The sequence below is a fragment of the Rhinolophus sinicus genome, linkage group LG02 (genome assembly GCF_036562045.2).
Source record: "Rhinolophus sinicus isolate RSC01 linkage group LG02, ASM3656204v1, whole genome shotgun sequence".
Classification (NCBI taxonomy): Eukaryota; Metazoa; Chordata; class Mammalia; order Chiroptera; family Rhinolophidae; genus Rhinolophus; species Rhinolophus sinicus.
Genome location: NC_133752.1, coordinates 144,193,228 through 144,211,272, shown reverse-complemented (window position 1 = coordinate 144,211,272; position 18,045 = coordinate 144,193,228). Strand labels below are relative to the sequence as shown.

General features: G+C 46.3%; 1 protein-coding gene and 1 long non-coding RNA gene across 6 annotated transcripts in view; both read left to right on the top strand.

The window, feature by feature from the left end:
- LOC109453006 (uncharacterized) overlaps positions 1 to 4,418 on the top strand; it is a 38,803-nt gene extending 34,385 nt beyond the window's left edge. For all 3 annotated transcript variants that reach the window (XR_012493934.1, XR_012493933.1, XR_012493932.1), the window contains one exon: positions 4,071 to 4,418. This is a non-coding gene — a long non-coding RNA (uncharacterized LOC109453006). The remainder of the gene's footprint in view (positions 1 to 4,070) is intronic.
- Positions 4,419 to 6,085: 1,667 nt separating this feature from the next.
- Positions 6,086 to 18,045, top strand: part of ATP23 (ATP23 metallopeptidase and ATP synthase assembly factor homolog) — a 43,593-nt gene continuing 31,633 nt past the window's right edge. The window contains exons 1-2 of one of the 3 annotated variants that reach the window (XM_074325495.1): positions 6,086 to 6,185; positions 10,844 to 11,085. Coding sequence is in view for 1 of the 3 variants with exons in the window: in XM_074325497.1 (XP_074181598.1) it covers positions 11,043 to 11,085 (43 nt within the window). In the remaining 2 variants the exon portion in view is untranslated. Of the gene's footprint in view, positions 6,186 to 10,775; positions 11,086 to 18,045 lie in introns of those variants that run through there. The other 2 variants (XM_074325497.1, XM_074325496.1) reach the window with 2 other exon arrangements.

Genomic DNA, 18,045 nt, shown 5'->3' with positions numbered 1-18,045 from the left:
CCAGGGCTGGGACCGAGTGAGGCTTCCCGGTGCTCTGGAAGAGACCTTGCAGTCACACTGGGAAAGCAGCCCTGCGCATGAAAGGCTGTTAGGGCCCCAAGGCTGGGAAGAGTTTGCCAAAAACAACAGCATGCCTGCCCTAAACTGTTCTCAGCTGCACAGCCTGGATGCAAAGCTGCTTATCCATGATTCTTATCAGCTCTCCGAGAGAGAACTCTGAATTGCGAGCATTCCAATCCCAGGATATTATGAAGGAACTGGAGAAGGGGGTGTACAAGGCAGCACTCCACCAGAATGAGATCTCAGAAAGGCCCGTATGTGAAGCCCAGCCTAGCTCTTGGTGGGCAGCTGGGTCCCCTCCCAGGTTCTGGCAGAACATCCTTGAACAATTTAGCCTGAAATAGCATAAGAACTTCTTTCCCATTTTTTTCCAGGCTTTTGGATGAAATTATATTTTACAAATGACTCATTATTATATTTATAGCTTCTCTCCAAATGATTCAAATTGTGGTTCGTCGCTTCCCTGTCTCTCAACTCCCCCCAGCTCTACAGGAAGAAGTGCTGTTTACTGTATGGCCAGGTGTGGCTGCTGAGCATGGCTTTGCCCTCCCTATAATTACGTTTGCCTAAGCCCTGACAAGCACGCCGGCACATTTATTCATGTGCAGCCTTTGTTCCAGCATGTTGTTGGGAGACAGTATCCGACATTAACTCGGCTTGGAATCTGCTCCTGTAGGAAGTGCATGTGTGTGGTGGGGGAGTGGGGAGAGAGTGGGTAGCATGAGGGGGAGGCCTGTTCTGGGGAGGCTGTGACAGAGGGTGCCTTTGTGAGGGCAAAGGCTGGAGAAGCCGGAGCTGCAGTTCCTCAAAGCTCCCTGAGAGGAGGCAGCGGGCAGGCCAGGGCCGGTGAGGGCCGAATTGGGGGGGGCAGTACTCCTCCTCACGCCCCACCCCCGCCTCCATTGAGCAGTTGAGAGGGCAGCTGGTGGCTCAGACATTCCAGGCTGCGCTAGTGTCTGGCTGTTGATGCTTCACGGTTTCTTGTGAGAAGCCACTCTGGCTCTTTCAGGAGTGGGGGGTTCTTGAGTTCCCTCTCCCTTCCAGGGAGCTCCCAGCCAGAGTGACTGCTCAGCACCTCAACCTCTACCCTTCCACCAGTCTCCTCCCAGGCTCCCAGGAAGGTGTGGTCAGGCTAGTCTGAGCCAGCTTGTTCTCAAACAGGCCACCTTTGAGAGGAAGGGTGGAGAGGAGGCCACGGTGTGGTCCCTTTTGCAGTAACAGTTTATTCCACCAGGAGCCCATGGGATCAAAGTCCACTTGGTCTGCCCTGCCTGGGTACTAAGAAAAGTTAAAAGCTCACAAAATGGGAAAGAAGGGCATTTGGGAAGTCAGGGATGTTCTCAAAGCCTCGTAACAACTCTCTGCTCCTCGGGGTCTTTGGACCTGGGCTGTGGTGATCCATAGAGGCCTCTGACTGGCTGTGGAGTGAGGGCTCCGGGCGGCAGCAAGGATAGGCCATTCCGCGCACCCTGAGAGGGAGAGGAGGGAGGGGAAACAGGCCACCCCAAAGGGAGCCAGCTTCTCAGGAAATCTCTGATACCCCTTCCTGTGCTTTAAAGCAGAAATCTGCTCCTTGATGTTACAGACTCAGCAGCTGAGGTACAGCGAGTGGCTGCATGGAAGGCTGGACTGGATGAGTTCTGGAGCCTAAAGTTGTCCCTGGGCCAAGCCTTGGGCTTTGGTTATGTCCCCAAATCACCTTCCCGGGTTCCTTCAGGTCTGCTTCCATTTTCACTTCTTGGCATTGCCTAAGTGAGTGGGAAGGGGCCTCGGGAGGAGGTGATGTGGGACTGGGTGTGGATGAGCATAACGTAATTTTGGTGAAATCAGTATGAAGTCTTAACCAGATGATTTCCATCTGGCCTGAGCTGGGTCCCTGTGAGGTATGTGAGGCAGTGTTGAGCTGTGGCTAAGGCCGGAGACCTCCTCCTGGGAGAGGCCATTGACAAGTTTTGAAGGGAAGGGAAGGCAGTAGTTGGACCAGACAGGGTTGTGGTGAGGTACCGGTGGCAAAGGGAGGAAGGGAAGGGCCAGGTGTGGGCTTGCCTGGGCAATGGGGGACCTGAACTTCCTCCTTAGACCTGAGGAAAAGAGACTCTCATTGCAGAAGACTGCTGCCACCAAGTCCTATGGAAGAAGAGCCAGAGCTGGCAGGTTCTAACAGCAGCACAACCAGCTGGTGGTCAGACTGAGGGGCAGCCAATTCAGCCATCTTTGGGCCACCTTCTTTATGGGGTTTGTGGTCTTGTAGCCACCTTTCTTGGGCTGGCACCTATTCACCAGTCTTTTGGATGGTTATGTCAATGCATGAGAGTGTTTTGAACATTAGGAGGAGCCGTTTTTGAATATGTGCTCATGGGATACAGCTCGTATGTATGCCTTTCCCGTACTCCCTCCCCAGCTGTGCTCCTGCTCAGAATCCTACGCCATGCTTCATTGAGGCATCCTGTGGGCAAAGCTGGATCCTGCTCTGAATAAAAGCTAATCATGGAGAAAAAGAGTCTTGATAAAATGGGGGTTTCGTGGGATGGTTGGATGGCTCCGTTGGTTAGAGCACGAGCTCTTAACAACAGAATTGCAGGTTCGATTCCTACATGGGCCAGTGAGCTGCAATTGAAGACAACGAGCTGCTGCTGAGCTGCCAGTGGGGCGGCCGGATGGCTCAGTTGGTTAGAACGAGAGCTCTGAACAACAGGGTTGCCGGTTCAATTCCTGCATGGGTGGTGGGCTGCGCCCCCTGCAACTAAGATTGAAAACGGCGACTGGACTTGGAGCTGAGCTGAGCCCTCCACAACTAGATTGAAGGACAATGACTGATGGGTCCTGGAAAAACACACTATTCCCCAATAAAAATTACAAAACAACAACAGGGTTTTCGTGGCAGAGACCAGACCAGACTATGAAGGACTGTGCCTCATTCTACCATGGATGAGGAATGATGATGACTGTTATTGTTTTGGTTGTTTTTACTGAGTTATTTGTAGTCTACCGCCTATTTTCAGGTAGCAACTTTCTTCTTGTGGTCGAGATGTTTTTAGTTTGACCAAGTGAAATAAGAGATGATGAAACCAGTTGGCACATACTTCTCAAACTATGTTCACATCCATTGTCTCTCTCAGGGCTGATTATTGTCTTCTCCATTTTCTTTATAAGGACATTGAGATAAAGAGATTAACTAACTTGCCCAGGAGTGCACAGTTAGTTAATGACTGAACTAGGTTTAGAACCAAGATCTGAAGGCTCCTGTTCCGGTGGAGACTCCTCTGTGGTTCTGTTTTCAATTTGAAAGGGATCCAGTACCTCTGCACTCTGGGCGGGGTTAGCAGACAGCTGACTGACCATGAGTCAGAGAGAGTAGGTGAGGGTACTCTCCTTAGCTCAGAACTCCAAGACGGGTAGATAGAGCTGCTGTGATCCAAGGTGGGCGACAGAAAAGCCCCTATTTGTTAAATTAATTGCACATGTCTCTTGGGTTCAGCATGAATGTTGCTGACATTACTTTTTTAATGTGGTAAAATATATATAGCACAAAATTGACCATTTTAACCATTTTTAAATGTACAGTTCAGCGGCATTAAGTACATTCACATTGTTGTGCAACTATCACCACTGTCTAGCTTCAAAAACTTTTTCATCCTCCCAAACCGAAACTCCATAGCCACTGAACACTAGCTCCCCATTCTTCCCTCTACCCAGCCCCTGGCAACCACAATTTTACTTTCTGTCTCTAGGAATTTGAAGGCTCTAGGTAGCTCATGGAAGTGGAACAGTATTTATCCTTTAGTGTCCGTCTTATGCTGATTTATTTTTAATTGGATCATCATTTGCAACTATAATAGGGATGCAGATTAGCAGTGCTCCATGCCCATGAGAAGTAAAAAAAAGGTGAGAACAGGAGTGATTTGGGTGGATTTCCCAACTGTCGGGAACCAGATGAGGAGGTGGGGGTGGGGGGGGGATAGGGAGAAAATGTTACCTGGAAAACAAAACATTGTGCTTTGTCATTCCAGGGGTGGGGCACATGCCCCTGAAGGTAAATGCTTCTGTTTGGAGGATGACGCTGTCAGCAGCCTGATGAGGAAAACCACTCTGGGGAGAGCCATGAGACTGGGCATGCTGAGGGCAAGACAAATTGTTCTGCTGCAGACATCCACAGGAACTTGGAGTTTAGATGGGGGGGGGTAGAGAGAGGCTGGAGAAGATAGTATAAGTTGGGACTTAGGGAATAGTGAGAAATTTTCTGAGGTGGGAAATGGTTGATGAATTTTGAGGAGAGTTACTTCTGTGAGTAGATTCTAGTGCACTTGCTGTGATTCCCCCTCTATGACCCCAAACTTTGAGTAAAATCTGCTGCTGTGCTTGTGAGTCTTGTGTGAGTTGGAAGGGGAATGCAGAAATGTAGAGGGAAGAGGCCGCAGCTGCAGGAGGTGAGAGGCACATGGAACGGAGGAGGTGGAAAAACAGGAAATCAGAGCCAGAGGTCACGCAGTTGGGTGTAGGGGCAAGAGGCGAGAGGGACTGTAAGGCTGTGGGGACACAATGATGGGGTCCCCAAAATTGATGGGATGGGGCTTGAGTCATTTTCCTGAGTATTAGCTGGCAGGCATTCCAGTTAGTCAGCCTGAAGGAAGGCGTGGATGTAGATCTTCTCTTCTTGGAGAACTTCCAGCAAAATCTGGACAGGGCACAGCCTGGGTAACTTAGGAAGCAGAGGCTCTCTGAGGTCCCCTCAGCTCAGCTCACTGCCTCTAGGATTTCCATAGTCATGGGAAGAATACTGTAGATGGGAAGATAAATGTAGATGAAGCTAGAACCTAAGCCAAGCCCAGAACACGTCTTGACTTTTCAGAACACAACACTCTTTAAAATTGTCTCAAAGCAGAGATCTGAGGCTGTGACTGTCTCTGTTGGAGAGAGATGATTTGTGGACCGCCTAGATATAGCAGGAGCCCAATGAGAAGGTCCAATTGCTTCCACCCAGAGACCCCAGAGGAGCCCGCTATGGAAAGCGAGTTTTGTGTTTCTGGGAACGTTTGGAGAGTCCCTGAACCAGGTCTTCTGCTGAGTGTAGGCTGGGGATGGAGTCCTGCCTGGAATTACTGATGCATCCTGAGATCTTGGGATCAGCGGTGAGGCTGACTGAGGACATGTCCCTCGTGACCTCTCCAGCCTTGGCCCAGAGAACCAAAGCTTGGGGCTTGTCTGGCTGGACCCCATTTTTGTCCCAACCCAGTATCCCTTCATCAGTTGGGTCCTGGGGAAAACGGCCTGGCTTGACTCACACTCAAGGAGGTTTGCCAAATGTGTTAGTTGTCACTAAAAGCTTGTAAACTGGGGGGGGGGCCTGGGCTGGCCTAAGGATGGGCAGTTTAGAAGTTCCCTGCCTGTGGGGAGGGAGGAATGTCCCTACAGAATCCCAGGTGAGCCTGTATTGGGGCGGGGCCAGCTTTCCTTGTGGCGGCCCCTCGGCTCTTGCGGAGCTCTGTGTTCCCTTCTACTCCGCAGCTTGGGAAAGACCAGAGGCCCTTTCAGGGAAAGGAGAAAGAGGGAAACAGTCCTGACAACACTGCAGTGAAAGCCGAATTCTGAGCTTCAGCTGTGGACCCAGACCCAGAGCACAAATGTATTTTCTGCTCAGTTATGAGAATGTGGAATGTTCTTAAAGGTCGTTGAGGGGAATTGTGGAGCTCAGAGCATGGGGTGCTAGGAGGATCTTAAAGACCAGCTAGTACAGACCCCTTATTTTGCTGGAAGGCTGATTTGAAACAGAATGGAATTTGGCAGGGGCTGGGGTGTCTTTTTTCTTCTGAGGCCCCATTTCCTGAAAGAGACAGTGTCTGAGATGGGTTGATTTCACTCATTCACTCATTGCACTCCTTGGTGCATTAAAAAAATAACCAAACAAACGAAAAAAACCTCAGTGGTTCAGTTCTGGTTTCTTTGAAAGTAACAGAGTTTGTGGCTTCCAGGGTGTTTTCAGTTTGGAGCCATAATTTCTGTTTGTTCCTTTAAAATGTTCGTTCACCACAGGCTTATTGCCAGGTCTCCCTCTGCACGTTATCAGGCTGTGCTTGTGAATGGCTGAGGGAAGCCAGCAACAGAACTCAGGAAAAGAGTGGAATAAGGTAGGGGTTGGTGTGGTCTAGGAGGGTGGGAAGGACGGTGGTTGACTGGCCTGTGGTTAAGGGGGGACATCTGAGCACCCTCAATGTGGAACATTACAGCAACAGAAGAGACCTTGCAGAGGTGTCTGTGCAGCGCTGAGGGGCTCAGCCCCCTGAGGAAGCAGATGCACCTCCTTAGGAAGATGGCACCTGGGTTCTTCGGGGAGGGCTCCGAGATGGTCAGGCCTCTGGCACAGGAAGCTTAGGAAAGAGGAGATCTGGATGGGGGCAGGCAGGGAGGCAGGTAGATCAGAAAAAGAGCAAAAACAGAGAGAAAGCAAGTGGCACTGAGTTGCCTGAACTGAATTATCAATTTGGGGAGGGGCCCAGGAGGCTGCCAACTTTGATTTCATTTTCTGGACAGGCCTTTGGGTTACTTCTTATACCTACCACCCAATCACCAGAGAGTTACCGCCTTCTGATGGATGAAGCTCTTGGCAGACTTGTGAGACATATGCAGCTGGGACTGGGGACAGCACATACTGGGTGTGGGCTAGGGAGGGACTTACTATGCTGGGGGAGGGGGGGCGGAGAGGAACATCTTACAAGCTCCTGTCCTGGGAGGCAGAGTAGGGGAGCAGAAAGTCAGGGCTCAGGACAAAGACTGTGAGCCTGTCTTGTTCCCATCGTATCCCCAGTGCCCAGCTCAGGGCCAGGTTCAAGGAAGGCACACACTACGTAACTGAATGAATGAAGTTGGTATCGGAATGCATGGAGTGCTATTCCTTTGAATCCCTACGTTAACTTATATTTTTCTTCTTTAGAATTTAGAGAATAATAGATAATATTTGCCTAACTTTCCCTTTCAGGAAGGATCTTACTATTGATGTGACAGAGGGCACTGAGGCACTGTTCCTTGAACTATCTCTGCATAAAAGACCCTCCATGGGGGCGGGGGAGGGGAACTGGAGGAGGGTCAGAGTGACCTCTCAGGGCCCAGCTGGCTCTGGGATGCAGAAGGTGGACTGAAATTCGCCAAGCTCTGCTGGTCCTGGCTGAGGTCACAGCAAGGTGGTGCATTAGCAACTTCATTAATTGCATCATGTTTTTCCTACATGTGACAGCGCTGGGTTTATGCCTCCTCCCCAGCAGATGACCAATGGAGGAAAATAAAATGGAATTTAAATCTTACTCCTGACAAGGTTTAACCCCTGGAATTGGTTACTCTTAGCAACTGAGGGTGTCCTTCTTTGGTCAATTTCTGAGCCCCTCACTGTGGTTTACAGAAAGGACAGGGCACTGAGAGACCTTACCTCTCCTCCCAGCTCTCCCTGAGAAAGCCCTTCACCTCCTCCTGGGCTTGGTTTTGGAAGTGATGGTTAGTCCTCTCCCATTGTGAGCACTTCCTGGAAGGGTTTGGTATATATATTCCTACAGAGACGGGGTGGCTGAGATGACCTCTTCAGGTCTTGCCCACTCTACAGTTTCTGCGTCTCAGAAGGATTTATGCATTTCCTTTCCTTCAGAAGCTGTCAGTTAACTCTGCGTAGATCCTTGTAGCTACGCTTCCCTCTAATTTTTAAAAGATCTGGGCTGGTTCTTAGGGCCTCGGAGTCATGTATTTATTTTCCTTGGCTCTGTCTGAAAAGGCCACATCGGGTTTTTTTCCTGAAAGCTAGGTCCTCTGGGCTAAACACAACCTCCTCTCAGCCTTAGAAATGGCTGATTTTCATCATGCCCTTTTCCTGCCAGATTATTTCTTAAATTGCTCCCCCCTGCTGGGTGTTGGGGCGGGGGTGGGGGGCGGACACAGAAGCCAGTCTGTGGAGGTCCCTGGCTTTTCTTTCTCCCTGAGAAGTTGGGGGGAAAGTCTCAGTTTCTCCATCGTAAGGTTTCACCGAAAGGGGCAGGCCAATCCGGCCTGGGGGTCGGCGGGGTCGGGCGGGGCGCCTCCTGCCCTTCTAACCGTATCCCGCTGCTAGACTGTTGGGGAACAAACTTGCTGGGGCCAGGGGGAAACGCCTCAGGAACTTAGCACCGGAGGGAGGCCCATCGATCCCGCAGCTCCGGGCTCGAGGGGCTCCCGCGCTTGCTGAATGGAGGCCCAGGGCGCCCCCACCCCGGCTCGCCCCGCCCCCTCCGCTCCGCCGAGCCCGCCGGCCGGGGCCCCTCTGGGAAGGGCTGGAGGCGACGCGGGGAGGGGGCCAGAGAGGAGGGAGCGTTCCTGCAAATCACATGATTTTCCCGCTTATATAAATCACAGCTTGTTTTTCTCAACCGGCTGTAGACTTAAAGGTGCAGTGTCTGCTTTCTCTCCCCAGGGCGGGGGCAGGGCGTGGGGCCCGTGGTGCTTCTGACGACCTCGAAGCTGGGCTGGAGGGGGCTTCACCAATGTGGGTGTCAGGGTTTAAGGAGCCCCTGCACCCCATACCCAGAGATGTTTCCTCTTAGCTGGAGACCGGGGAAGGGCATGGAAATACCATCACCAATGAGGAGGCAGAGCCGTGTTGGTGATGTCGGTCAGAGACCGACCTTTCTGGAGACGCGCTGCCCCTGCCAGTCGCTGGGGCCCTGGAGGCCTCGGGGGACCCTGAGCTGATAGGTCAGGATGCAATTGGCCTGTGGGAGATCTGTGGTGGCCAGAACCAGGCTTCCGAGGCTGATGCTTATTATTCTGACCAGGCCCCGCTGTTTGTTTGAGGCCAACACATGTGGGAAGAAAAAGGAAATCAACACATATATTAAGCACATACTACCTACCTAATAGGCACTGTGTGTGTGTGTGTGTTTGTGGCGGGGGAGGGGGAAACCAAGACCTGTTAGACAGTCTTCATCTTCTAGTGGTTTATACTGTTTGGGTTGATGAGATACAGGCTCAGGAGAGATTAAATAGCACTAGTCTGTTTCAATGCCTGTTCCAGGCTAAATAGAAGAGTTACAAGGCAGTGCATAATTACTGCCCCAGGAACAGTGCAGACAATGAGTTCTGCTGGCTTTGCAAGGAGGGCTCTGGAGGCTTTGACTAAGAGGTGGCAGGAGGGAGGAGGGGGACAGCCCGCTGGGTGATCTGGGGGCCTCAAGTGGGGACGGGAGGAAAGGAGCATGGTGTTGGGTAGGGTGCTTTACAGTGAGCAATCCTTTTGCTAAACTGAGGAACTGGGGAGTGTTGGAGTGGGGAGCGAGGCGGGAAGGCCATGGGGCCAAATGCAGGCAGCCTAGAGTGCAGGCTGGGAGTGGACTTGGTCTGATGGCCTCAGTGTGTGATCCGGCAAGGCTCAGGGCAGGTAGGTGGTCTGACCAGTCTGGCAGCAGGGAGCAGCATAGACTGGAAGCACTGAGGGAACCAGCTAGAGGCTTCTGCGGAAACCAGGCAGACATACAGTTCTAGGATATTAAGAGAATAAGTAGAAACGAAAAGTGAGAGGTAAGAGATATTTTGAAGAAAGAATTGAGATAATGGAGTGATTGTGAATATAGGAAAGGGGAGAGTTTGGGACACAGGGGAGAAGAGGGCTACCCTCAGGTGTGTGTATGTGGAAGGGGATGAATGGTGAGGTGAGGAGCTCCTTTTAGAAATACTGTGTAAGGACAGTGGGATCTTAACTGGGAACTGTTTAGGGGGCTGGAAATCAGGACAGAATATCTGCGCAGAGGAAATACCACAAGGGATGAAAGAGATACCACAGATTTTACAGGGAGATAACAGAAAGGGAGAAAGAGAAATAAGGCGAGGGAACACACACATTTAGGAGGGGGAGGAGCCAATGTGGAGGGACTATGTACCCTGGAAGCAGGCCAGCCTGGGTGAGTAGTGTCTCTGCCTGACCTTGGCTAAGTTGTTTATTTTCTCTGAACCTTAGTATTCTGATCCGTAAAATGGGGATAACAGCACCTGCATCATAGTCTGTGTGGATTAAAGGAAATATATGAAACTTCTCCCATACTGCATAGTGCTTGGCACAGAGCAAGTGTTTGATACGAGTGTCTTTCCACGCTTCCCTTCCCACCTTGCTCCCTACACCATTTCCTTTAAGTGACAGGCACTTGAATAGTTTCTCCCTTTCTAAACTGTAACTGAGCTGTTGCTGCTGTCATTGTTTTTCTTCTTACCCTTCCTCCTCCTCTTTATCTCCTTCTTCTTCTCCTTCTAGAAGAAGCAGTTTTGTTTTTATGACTAATATTTGAACCGGATATACCCTCTATTATAAAGGAAGGAAATAATAAATTTGTTTCCTAAGGGCCTCTTAGCTGAAGATGGCTATTACCTTATTTGATCTTCCAGCAGCTCTGCAGGGTTCGGGAGGGCAGGTATTATCAGGCCTTTTTTTTTTTTTTTTCCCTCTCTATGGCTGAATGGAAATGGAAGAATGGTTGTAAAAAGTTCTATTATGTTTGAGAACCACATGTCTATCAGTACCCTCTAGTTAAAAGATTTCCAAACTTTGATTTTTAGCCTTCATTTTTGGAAATAAATTATACCCAGTAGTAAAAAGTATGTGTATATTATATATATATATGCAACAGAGTTCTGGTTTCAGTGGCATGGAGAGGTTCTGAATCTCTGTTGTTCAATTCTGTTCCCACTCTCTGCCAGACTGGGAAATGGGGCTCTGCTTCTGGGGTAACCCAGCCCCCAGAGTCTCTGTCTCTATACTCAGCTTCTTTCTCTTTGCTTTCAGCCACAAACTTCCTGACTTCGAAGGCTAGGTTGGAACCCAAAAAGGCTTTGCAGACCCCTGGGTGTGCCCAGTGTATGAGCCAACAGCTCAGCTCTGCCCATGTTTCAGCTGCCTGGAATGGGAGCCAGCTGAGCAGGACCAGCGCGCTCCAAGGCAGAAGGCCAGGTGTGCTGTCTCTGGGCAGGCAGGATGACCAGCCATGCCTGATGTCACCAAGGCTCAGGAACCACTCTGGGTGGTGGGTATGTATGCTGGCCCGCTCTGCTAATGTGCTTTGGGTCCTTATTTCCTCTTTGAATGTGTTTCTTGAAAAACAAACTCTTTGAGGTGAAGAAACAGTTTATGGTTTTTAGTGATGATTTGCAACAAAGCAAATATTGGTAACATGCTCTGCACACAGTTATATAAAGCTGTGAAAGAGCTACAGAGAATTTACTATAACTGTAGTACTATTTATCATTCTGTACAAAGTAGCCACCTTTGGGATTCACTTCTTTGAATGGTATCAATTCCCCAAAGAAATCAGCATAAAAAAAGCGATTAAAAATTTTACGTGATTTTGCTTTTAAAATAAAATCTTGGTAAACCAGAATCCTAGTTTTATGCTGTTATTTTTTCCACTGATTTATCTTTTTATTTGCATTATAAAGGCAATATGCACTAATGGTAAAAACACAAATAATTCTGAATGGTATAAAATGAAAAGTAGAAGTCCCCTCTCATTACCTATTCTCATTCCCCTGAGATGATAGAAGTTAATGGTTTTGTGTGACCCAGAAACTTTTTGTTGTATGGATATGTGTGTGTGTGTACATCAAATCTAATATTTAAAAAAAAATTGTTTTGTCGGGGAATATTGGGTGACAGTGTGTTTTTCCAGGACCCATCAGTTCCAAGTTAAATCGTTGTTTTCAACCTAGTTGTGGAGGGCACAGCTCACTGGCCCATGTTGGAATCGAACCCGTGACCTTGGTATTATGAGCACTGCACTCTAACCAACTGAGCCAACCAGCCGCCCCCTAATATTTTTCCATAAATTGTCTAGTCTTGTGATTTCCCCCCACTTAAATGTATATATTGACACACAGGTCTCTCTCATTCTTTTTAATGATTTTCTAGCTTTGGTGTTGTACTGAATATTTTATATAATATTCCCATATTTAGCTTGTTTCCAGTTTTTCCCCATGTAAACTGCTATAATAAGCATTTTTGCTTATTAGTATGCACAAGTATTGTTGTATACTTGTGCATATGCTAATACATATGTAGGATAAATTCCTAGCACTGGAATTTATGTGAAAGTATATGTACATTAAATTAAAAAAATTTATTCTCTTACTACTTAAGAGGTATGAAAACATAAAGAATAAAAACAGCTTAAAAAACAACATTGTCAACACAGGTAAATAAATGCTCCTTTGTGCAACCCTGGTTGCTGTCCCCCTGTTGTACCCAGAGGATGCCAGGATCCTGAATTTGGTAATTATCTTTTTCCCATGTAATGTTTTGAATGTTTTTACATTTTACATAAATAGTACTTTGCTATATATATTTTTCTGAGACTTGCATCTTTTCCTTAACGTAATGTTTCTGAGCTTCCTCCACGTTGATACCATTTTTGAGCTAATTTCTTTTTAGTACTGAATAGCTTCAAATTATATGAATATACCACAACTTATGTAACTATTTTCTAGTTAATGGACATTTAAGTTGTACCAGTTTTTTTTTTCTGTTACAAACAATACTACTATGAACATTTTTTTTTTTTTTTTTAAAGATTTTATTGGGGAAGGGGCACAGGACTTTATTGGGGAACAGTGTGTACTTCCAGGACTTTTCCAAGTCAAATTGTTGTCCTTTCCATCTTAGTTTTGGAGGGCGCAGCTCAGCTCCAGGTCCAGTTGCTGTTGTTAGTTGCAGGGGTCGCAGCCCAGCATTCCTTGAGGTAGTTGAGGAGTCAAACCAGCAACTCGGTGGTTGAGAGCCCACACTCTAACCAACTGGGCCATCTGGCCACCCGGGAGCTGAGCTGCAGCTCATTGACTTCATTCCAGTTGTGGAGAGCGTAGCTCGCTGGCCCATGTGGGAATCGAACCCGGAGCCCCGTTGCCCAGAGCTCGCACTCTAGCCACCTGAGCCACCCATCAGCCCCCGGCTATGAGCATTCTTGCGTATACCTCTTGGTTGTCCACGCATGGGGATTTCTTTAGGGTATTTGCCTAGGAGGGAATGCTGGTTAATAGAATATTGGAATCTTCAACAGTATTAGAAATTGTTCCCTAAAGAGGTTTTACACTCTTACCTGTAGTCAGTTACTCCACATCCTTACCAACTTGGTATTGTCCAACCTTTTAACTTTTGTGAATCTGATTGATGTGAAATGCTTGTTGTGGTTTTCATTTACATTTCTCTGATTCCCAGTGAGGTTGGGCATCTTTTCATGTATTTTGTGACCATGCTTGTTTCCTCTTATGTGAATTGCCTTTGCCCATTTTGTTTTGTCAGTGTTTGTCCTTTTCTCATTGGTTTACAGAATTTCATTATATATTGTGCTTACTGGTCTGTTATGGGCTGAATAATATTTTTTCCCAATCTGTTGATTGTCTTTCACTTTTTAAATGGGTGACTTTTGATGAACTGATGTTGTTTTAATGTAGTTGAGTTTTGTATTGAAATTTTCGATGTTGTTAATTGCCCGGCTTCGACTTCTGTTGATAGTGTATCAGAGTGCCTGGTTTTTCCATACTCCTGCCAACACTGGACATTGGCGGTTTTAATTTTTGTTAATCTGGTAGATGAAAAATGTCTCATTATTTTGGTTTGTCTTAATTATGAGTAAGCCTGAGTATATTTTCACAGTGTTACTGGCCTTTTGCATTCTTTTCCTGTATTTATTCTTCATTTTTCTGTTGAGAAGTTTGTTCTTTCTTAATAGAATTTCCTAACTGATTTGTATGGTTTCTGAATGTTAAGGAAATTTGCCTGTGTTCTGCCATGTGTGTGGCTACGTGCTATATGTTATGTATACCCCATTCATTGCAGCCCATTGCTGATGTGATTAGGGAAACCTTAGCCTCGATAACACATTTACCCTCTTTAGCCCTTGAACACTTGGCCATTTTGAGCAATAAAGTAAAAAGCTGTCATTGGAGACTTTGTGGGGGCGGCAGGGGAACCAGTATAGTTCTGTGTAAGTAGAAAGCAGGAATGACTGAGGTAGGGAGTGTGTATGTGCGCTGTGGGTATCCATCTGATGTTCAAGTATGTGTAAAAGGGAGACTGGAGAGAAAGTTCGAGTCGGGGTGATGGCGATGTGGCCTTTGTTCTTATTTCTTAAGTCGCATGTTACTAATGCTTGGGTGAGTAAGTCTGTGGTGTGTTGGTAGCCTGGCTATTCTTGGCTGGTGCTGAAAGTAGAGGAATTGAATAATTCTGAGTGTCCAGTGTGTGCCCTGATGGGAGGTGTTGTTAGGTGGGGGAAATGGAAGCTTAGAAGCTGACTTGGTCCAGGTCACACTGCTGTAGGTGGCCAAACTAGGACTAGCTCATTTCCTAGCCCAGCTCTTCGCAGTAAACTAATGTTCTACCGTGATTAGACTCAGCTAGGGGAGTACTTGGCTTTTATAAAGAGATTTGTCAGGAGAATCGTCTAATAAGAGAGTAAAATTAGGACGTATTTTAAATATGTCCTGTCTCAACAGTGAAATTTCACATTTCTATGTTTTGCTGTTAGTAATTAGCTTAAGTAGTCCTTCTAGGAGAACACAGGTAAATGAACAGTAATTGTAATTGGACTCTATTGAAAAAGAGCAAGAGTCTTAATAGTCCTGTTCACTCCTAAAAGAATGTTCAACATAGAAACCAGCCAGGATTCCATTTTATCCCCCTCTTGCATTTGGTAGAATTTGGATGACACTAAATTTTCCCTACACTCATTTTTTTTTTTCCATTCAACCACTGTTTACTAAATGCACACTTGGTGCCATTTTGCTAAGAGCTGAGAGAGTGGTAAACAGAACAGGCCCAGGTCCTGCCCTCATGGAGTCTACAGTCTAGTGGAGAGGGTATTCAATAGACAAGTGAACAAACACATGAAATACTTAGCGATTGTTATTAAGTGCTGTGAAGGACATATACAGGTGCTGTGACAGAATAATTTGGGGACTGACTTTAGATGGGGGAGTTGGGTAATGTCACATTTTGTGGGTGATGGGTACTAACATTTATTTTTTGGTTAAAAAAATACCTCTACAATGATCCTCCCTATAACCAGGTTTGTTTTTGTATTTTTTGTTTTTTTTTCTCAGCCCAGGAGAAATAGCACCAGTCTATGAAGAAGAAAAGCAGGGCATGGAATTACTTATTTTGGGGGCTACAAAATTAAAAAAATGAGGCTTCCTACCTTGGACAGCCTCCTCTGCTCAGTTCTAAAAGAAAGTACCATGCATCCTAGTGCATTCTTTTCATACTCTGTGGGTGTGAATTGTGATTTTTAATGGAGATTTCTTACTTGAGGTAAATAACTACCACTCGTTTGTAATGGGAGGACCTGAAAGCATTTAGGAGAATATAAATTCCAGAGGTCTGTCCAGAATGAACATGAAAAATCCTCTCCTGTGTTTGCTGCCCTTGGAGAGAAAGCAGCTTCCTCTAGGCCGGTTTGCAGGAGTTGCTTTCTGTCTCCCACCCCGCTCCCCATCTGCATTGCCACTCCAACAAGGGCCTGGGGCAGGACATGGCTTAAATCCTGCCCAGCAAAAACTCTCTCCAATGAGGAGTTTCTTCAGTCACAAACACCTCGCATTTTGTTTGTTTGAGGCATGATGAGAGCGCCAGGCTTTCAAGAATATAATTTGATGATCCTCGTTAGGGATCACTACACGTCTCCCAGGACTTTTTGGGGGACATTTAGTTTGTTTTGCTTTTAGTTATGTATATTTGTTATTTTCTCAACCTAAAACACCATTAACACACCTCACAAAATTAACGGTAATTCTTTGGTTTCAGCTAAATCCTCAGGCCACATTCAAATTTCTGATTCTTTTATTTGGACTTGAAGAGGATCTCTCTTTCTAACCAATTTTTAGAAAGTTCTTAGCGTTGCTCCTCTCTCTTCCTACATTTCGTCTTCCTCTGCAAAGTAACATATAGCTCTAGACAATTTCTAGGTCTTTGTCTGATCACCTGTGGAAGAGATTTCACTTTCCAGGGAGAGAGAATAAAGGAAAACTGGTTCTGAACTGCATCTGATCGAAATGAAATCCTTGCCTCTGTTAAGGTGGTGTTTGGGGCCCTCTGGTGACCAGAAGTGTTTTTAACACAAACCAGGTCTCCTTGTCCTCTGGTGGCGAGAGGTGGTGTGACACCCTAGGAATCCTTTCCCTGCCTTGTTAAAGATTACAGAAATAAAGATACAGATCAGGAAGGAAGGGAGTTAACAGTTAACGTTTACTTAACACCCAGAAAGCAGATGGGGCTCAGAGATGAGCCAGGAGAGTACCAGCATTGGCATGGCACCTGCAATTGCTGCCTGCTGTCTGCAGGGTACTTAAGAAAACCCCAAATATGAAAATCCAAACGTACAATTTTGTGTGATGTGAATATATGACATATTCTCATTTTTGGGGGGATCTTTATCCTGTGCCTAAAAATCACAGAATTTTAGAGCTGGAAAAGATCTGAGAAATTAGTCAAGAAAACTGTATAGAATTTTTACTATTAGCCTCTGTACTAAGTGTTGTTAGGGACCTAAGATGAATTAGATATGTAAAGGCCTGTCCTCAAGGGATTGAAAGTGTAGCCGCAAAGACAAATAAACACGTAAATGCCATAGACTGTGCAGTAAGAGTAGAAGAGCATGCGTGCTGTGAGGACAGACACAGAATGGCCACCTCTACCTGGAGGTCAGTGAAGGCTTAAAAGAGAGGAGGTAGCATCTGATCTGTGTTTTGCAGAATGCAGAGTTTTCCAGGTAGGCTGGGGGAGGGTGGAGATAGAAGAGGGAGGCCCAGGAAGCTGGGGAGCACACGTAGGGAGGTGGGAAGTTGTATTGGGTGTCCAGGCATTGTAAATATGGCTGTAGCATGAGGTGCTTAGTAGATGCTGCATAAGTCCTTGCTGAATAAATGAATGAATGATGATGGTGGGAGTGGTGAGAGAGGAGGGTGAAGAGGTTACGTTGGTGGCAGATCATAATACTAAGGAATAGGAACACTATGTGGTAAGGTGAAAGGCCACTGAAGTTTTTTTTTTTTTTTTAAGATTTTATTGGGGTAGGAGAACAGGACTTTTATTGGGGAACAGTGTGTACTTCCAGGACTTTTTCAAAGTCAAGTTGTTGTCCTTTCAATCTTAGTTGTGGAGGGCGCAGCTCAGCTCCAGGTCTCCTTGCCATTGTTAGTTGCAGGGGGGCACAGCCAAACCGGCAACCTTGTGGTTAAAAGGACATGCTCCAACCAACTGAGCCATCCAGGAGCTCAGCGGTAGCTCAGCTCAAGGTGCCGTGTTCAATCTTAGTTGCAGGGGGCGCAGCCCACCATCCCTTATGGGAGTCGAGGAGTCAAACTGGCAACCTTATGGTTGAGCCACTGAAGGTTTTAAGCAGTGGAGTTACAGGATCAGATTTATGTTTTAAAAATAATTCAGGTAGCAGCAAGAATAAGGCAGAGAACAAATTGTGAGGCTATTATTATGATTCAGTGAACAATGATGAAGGCCTAAGACAGTGGAAATGGAAACGTTGAGGAAGGAATGGATTTGAGTACTATTTGTTATTTTTATTTCTCATTTTTCCAGTTTTATTGATATGTAATTGACATATTACTTTGTATTAGTTTAAAGTGTACAATGTAATCATTTGATAGATGTATATATTGTGAAATGATTACCACAATAAGTTTTGTTAATATCCATCACCTCCCATAGTTACAAATTTTTTTCTTGTGATAAGAACTTTTAAGGTCTACTCTCAGAAACTTTTAAATATACAAAACAGTATTAACTACTGTCACCATGCTGTACATTACAACCCCAGAACTAATCTTACAACTGGAAGTTTGTATCTTTTGATCACCTTCACCGAATTCCCTCACATCCTACCCTTGCCTCTGGCAACTACCGATCTTATGTTTTATGAGTTGGATTTTTTTAGATAGCACATATAAGTGAGATCATATGATATTTGCCTTTCTCTGTCTGACTTA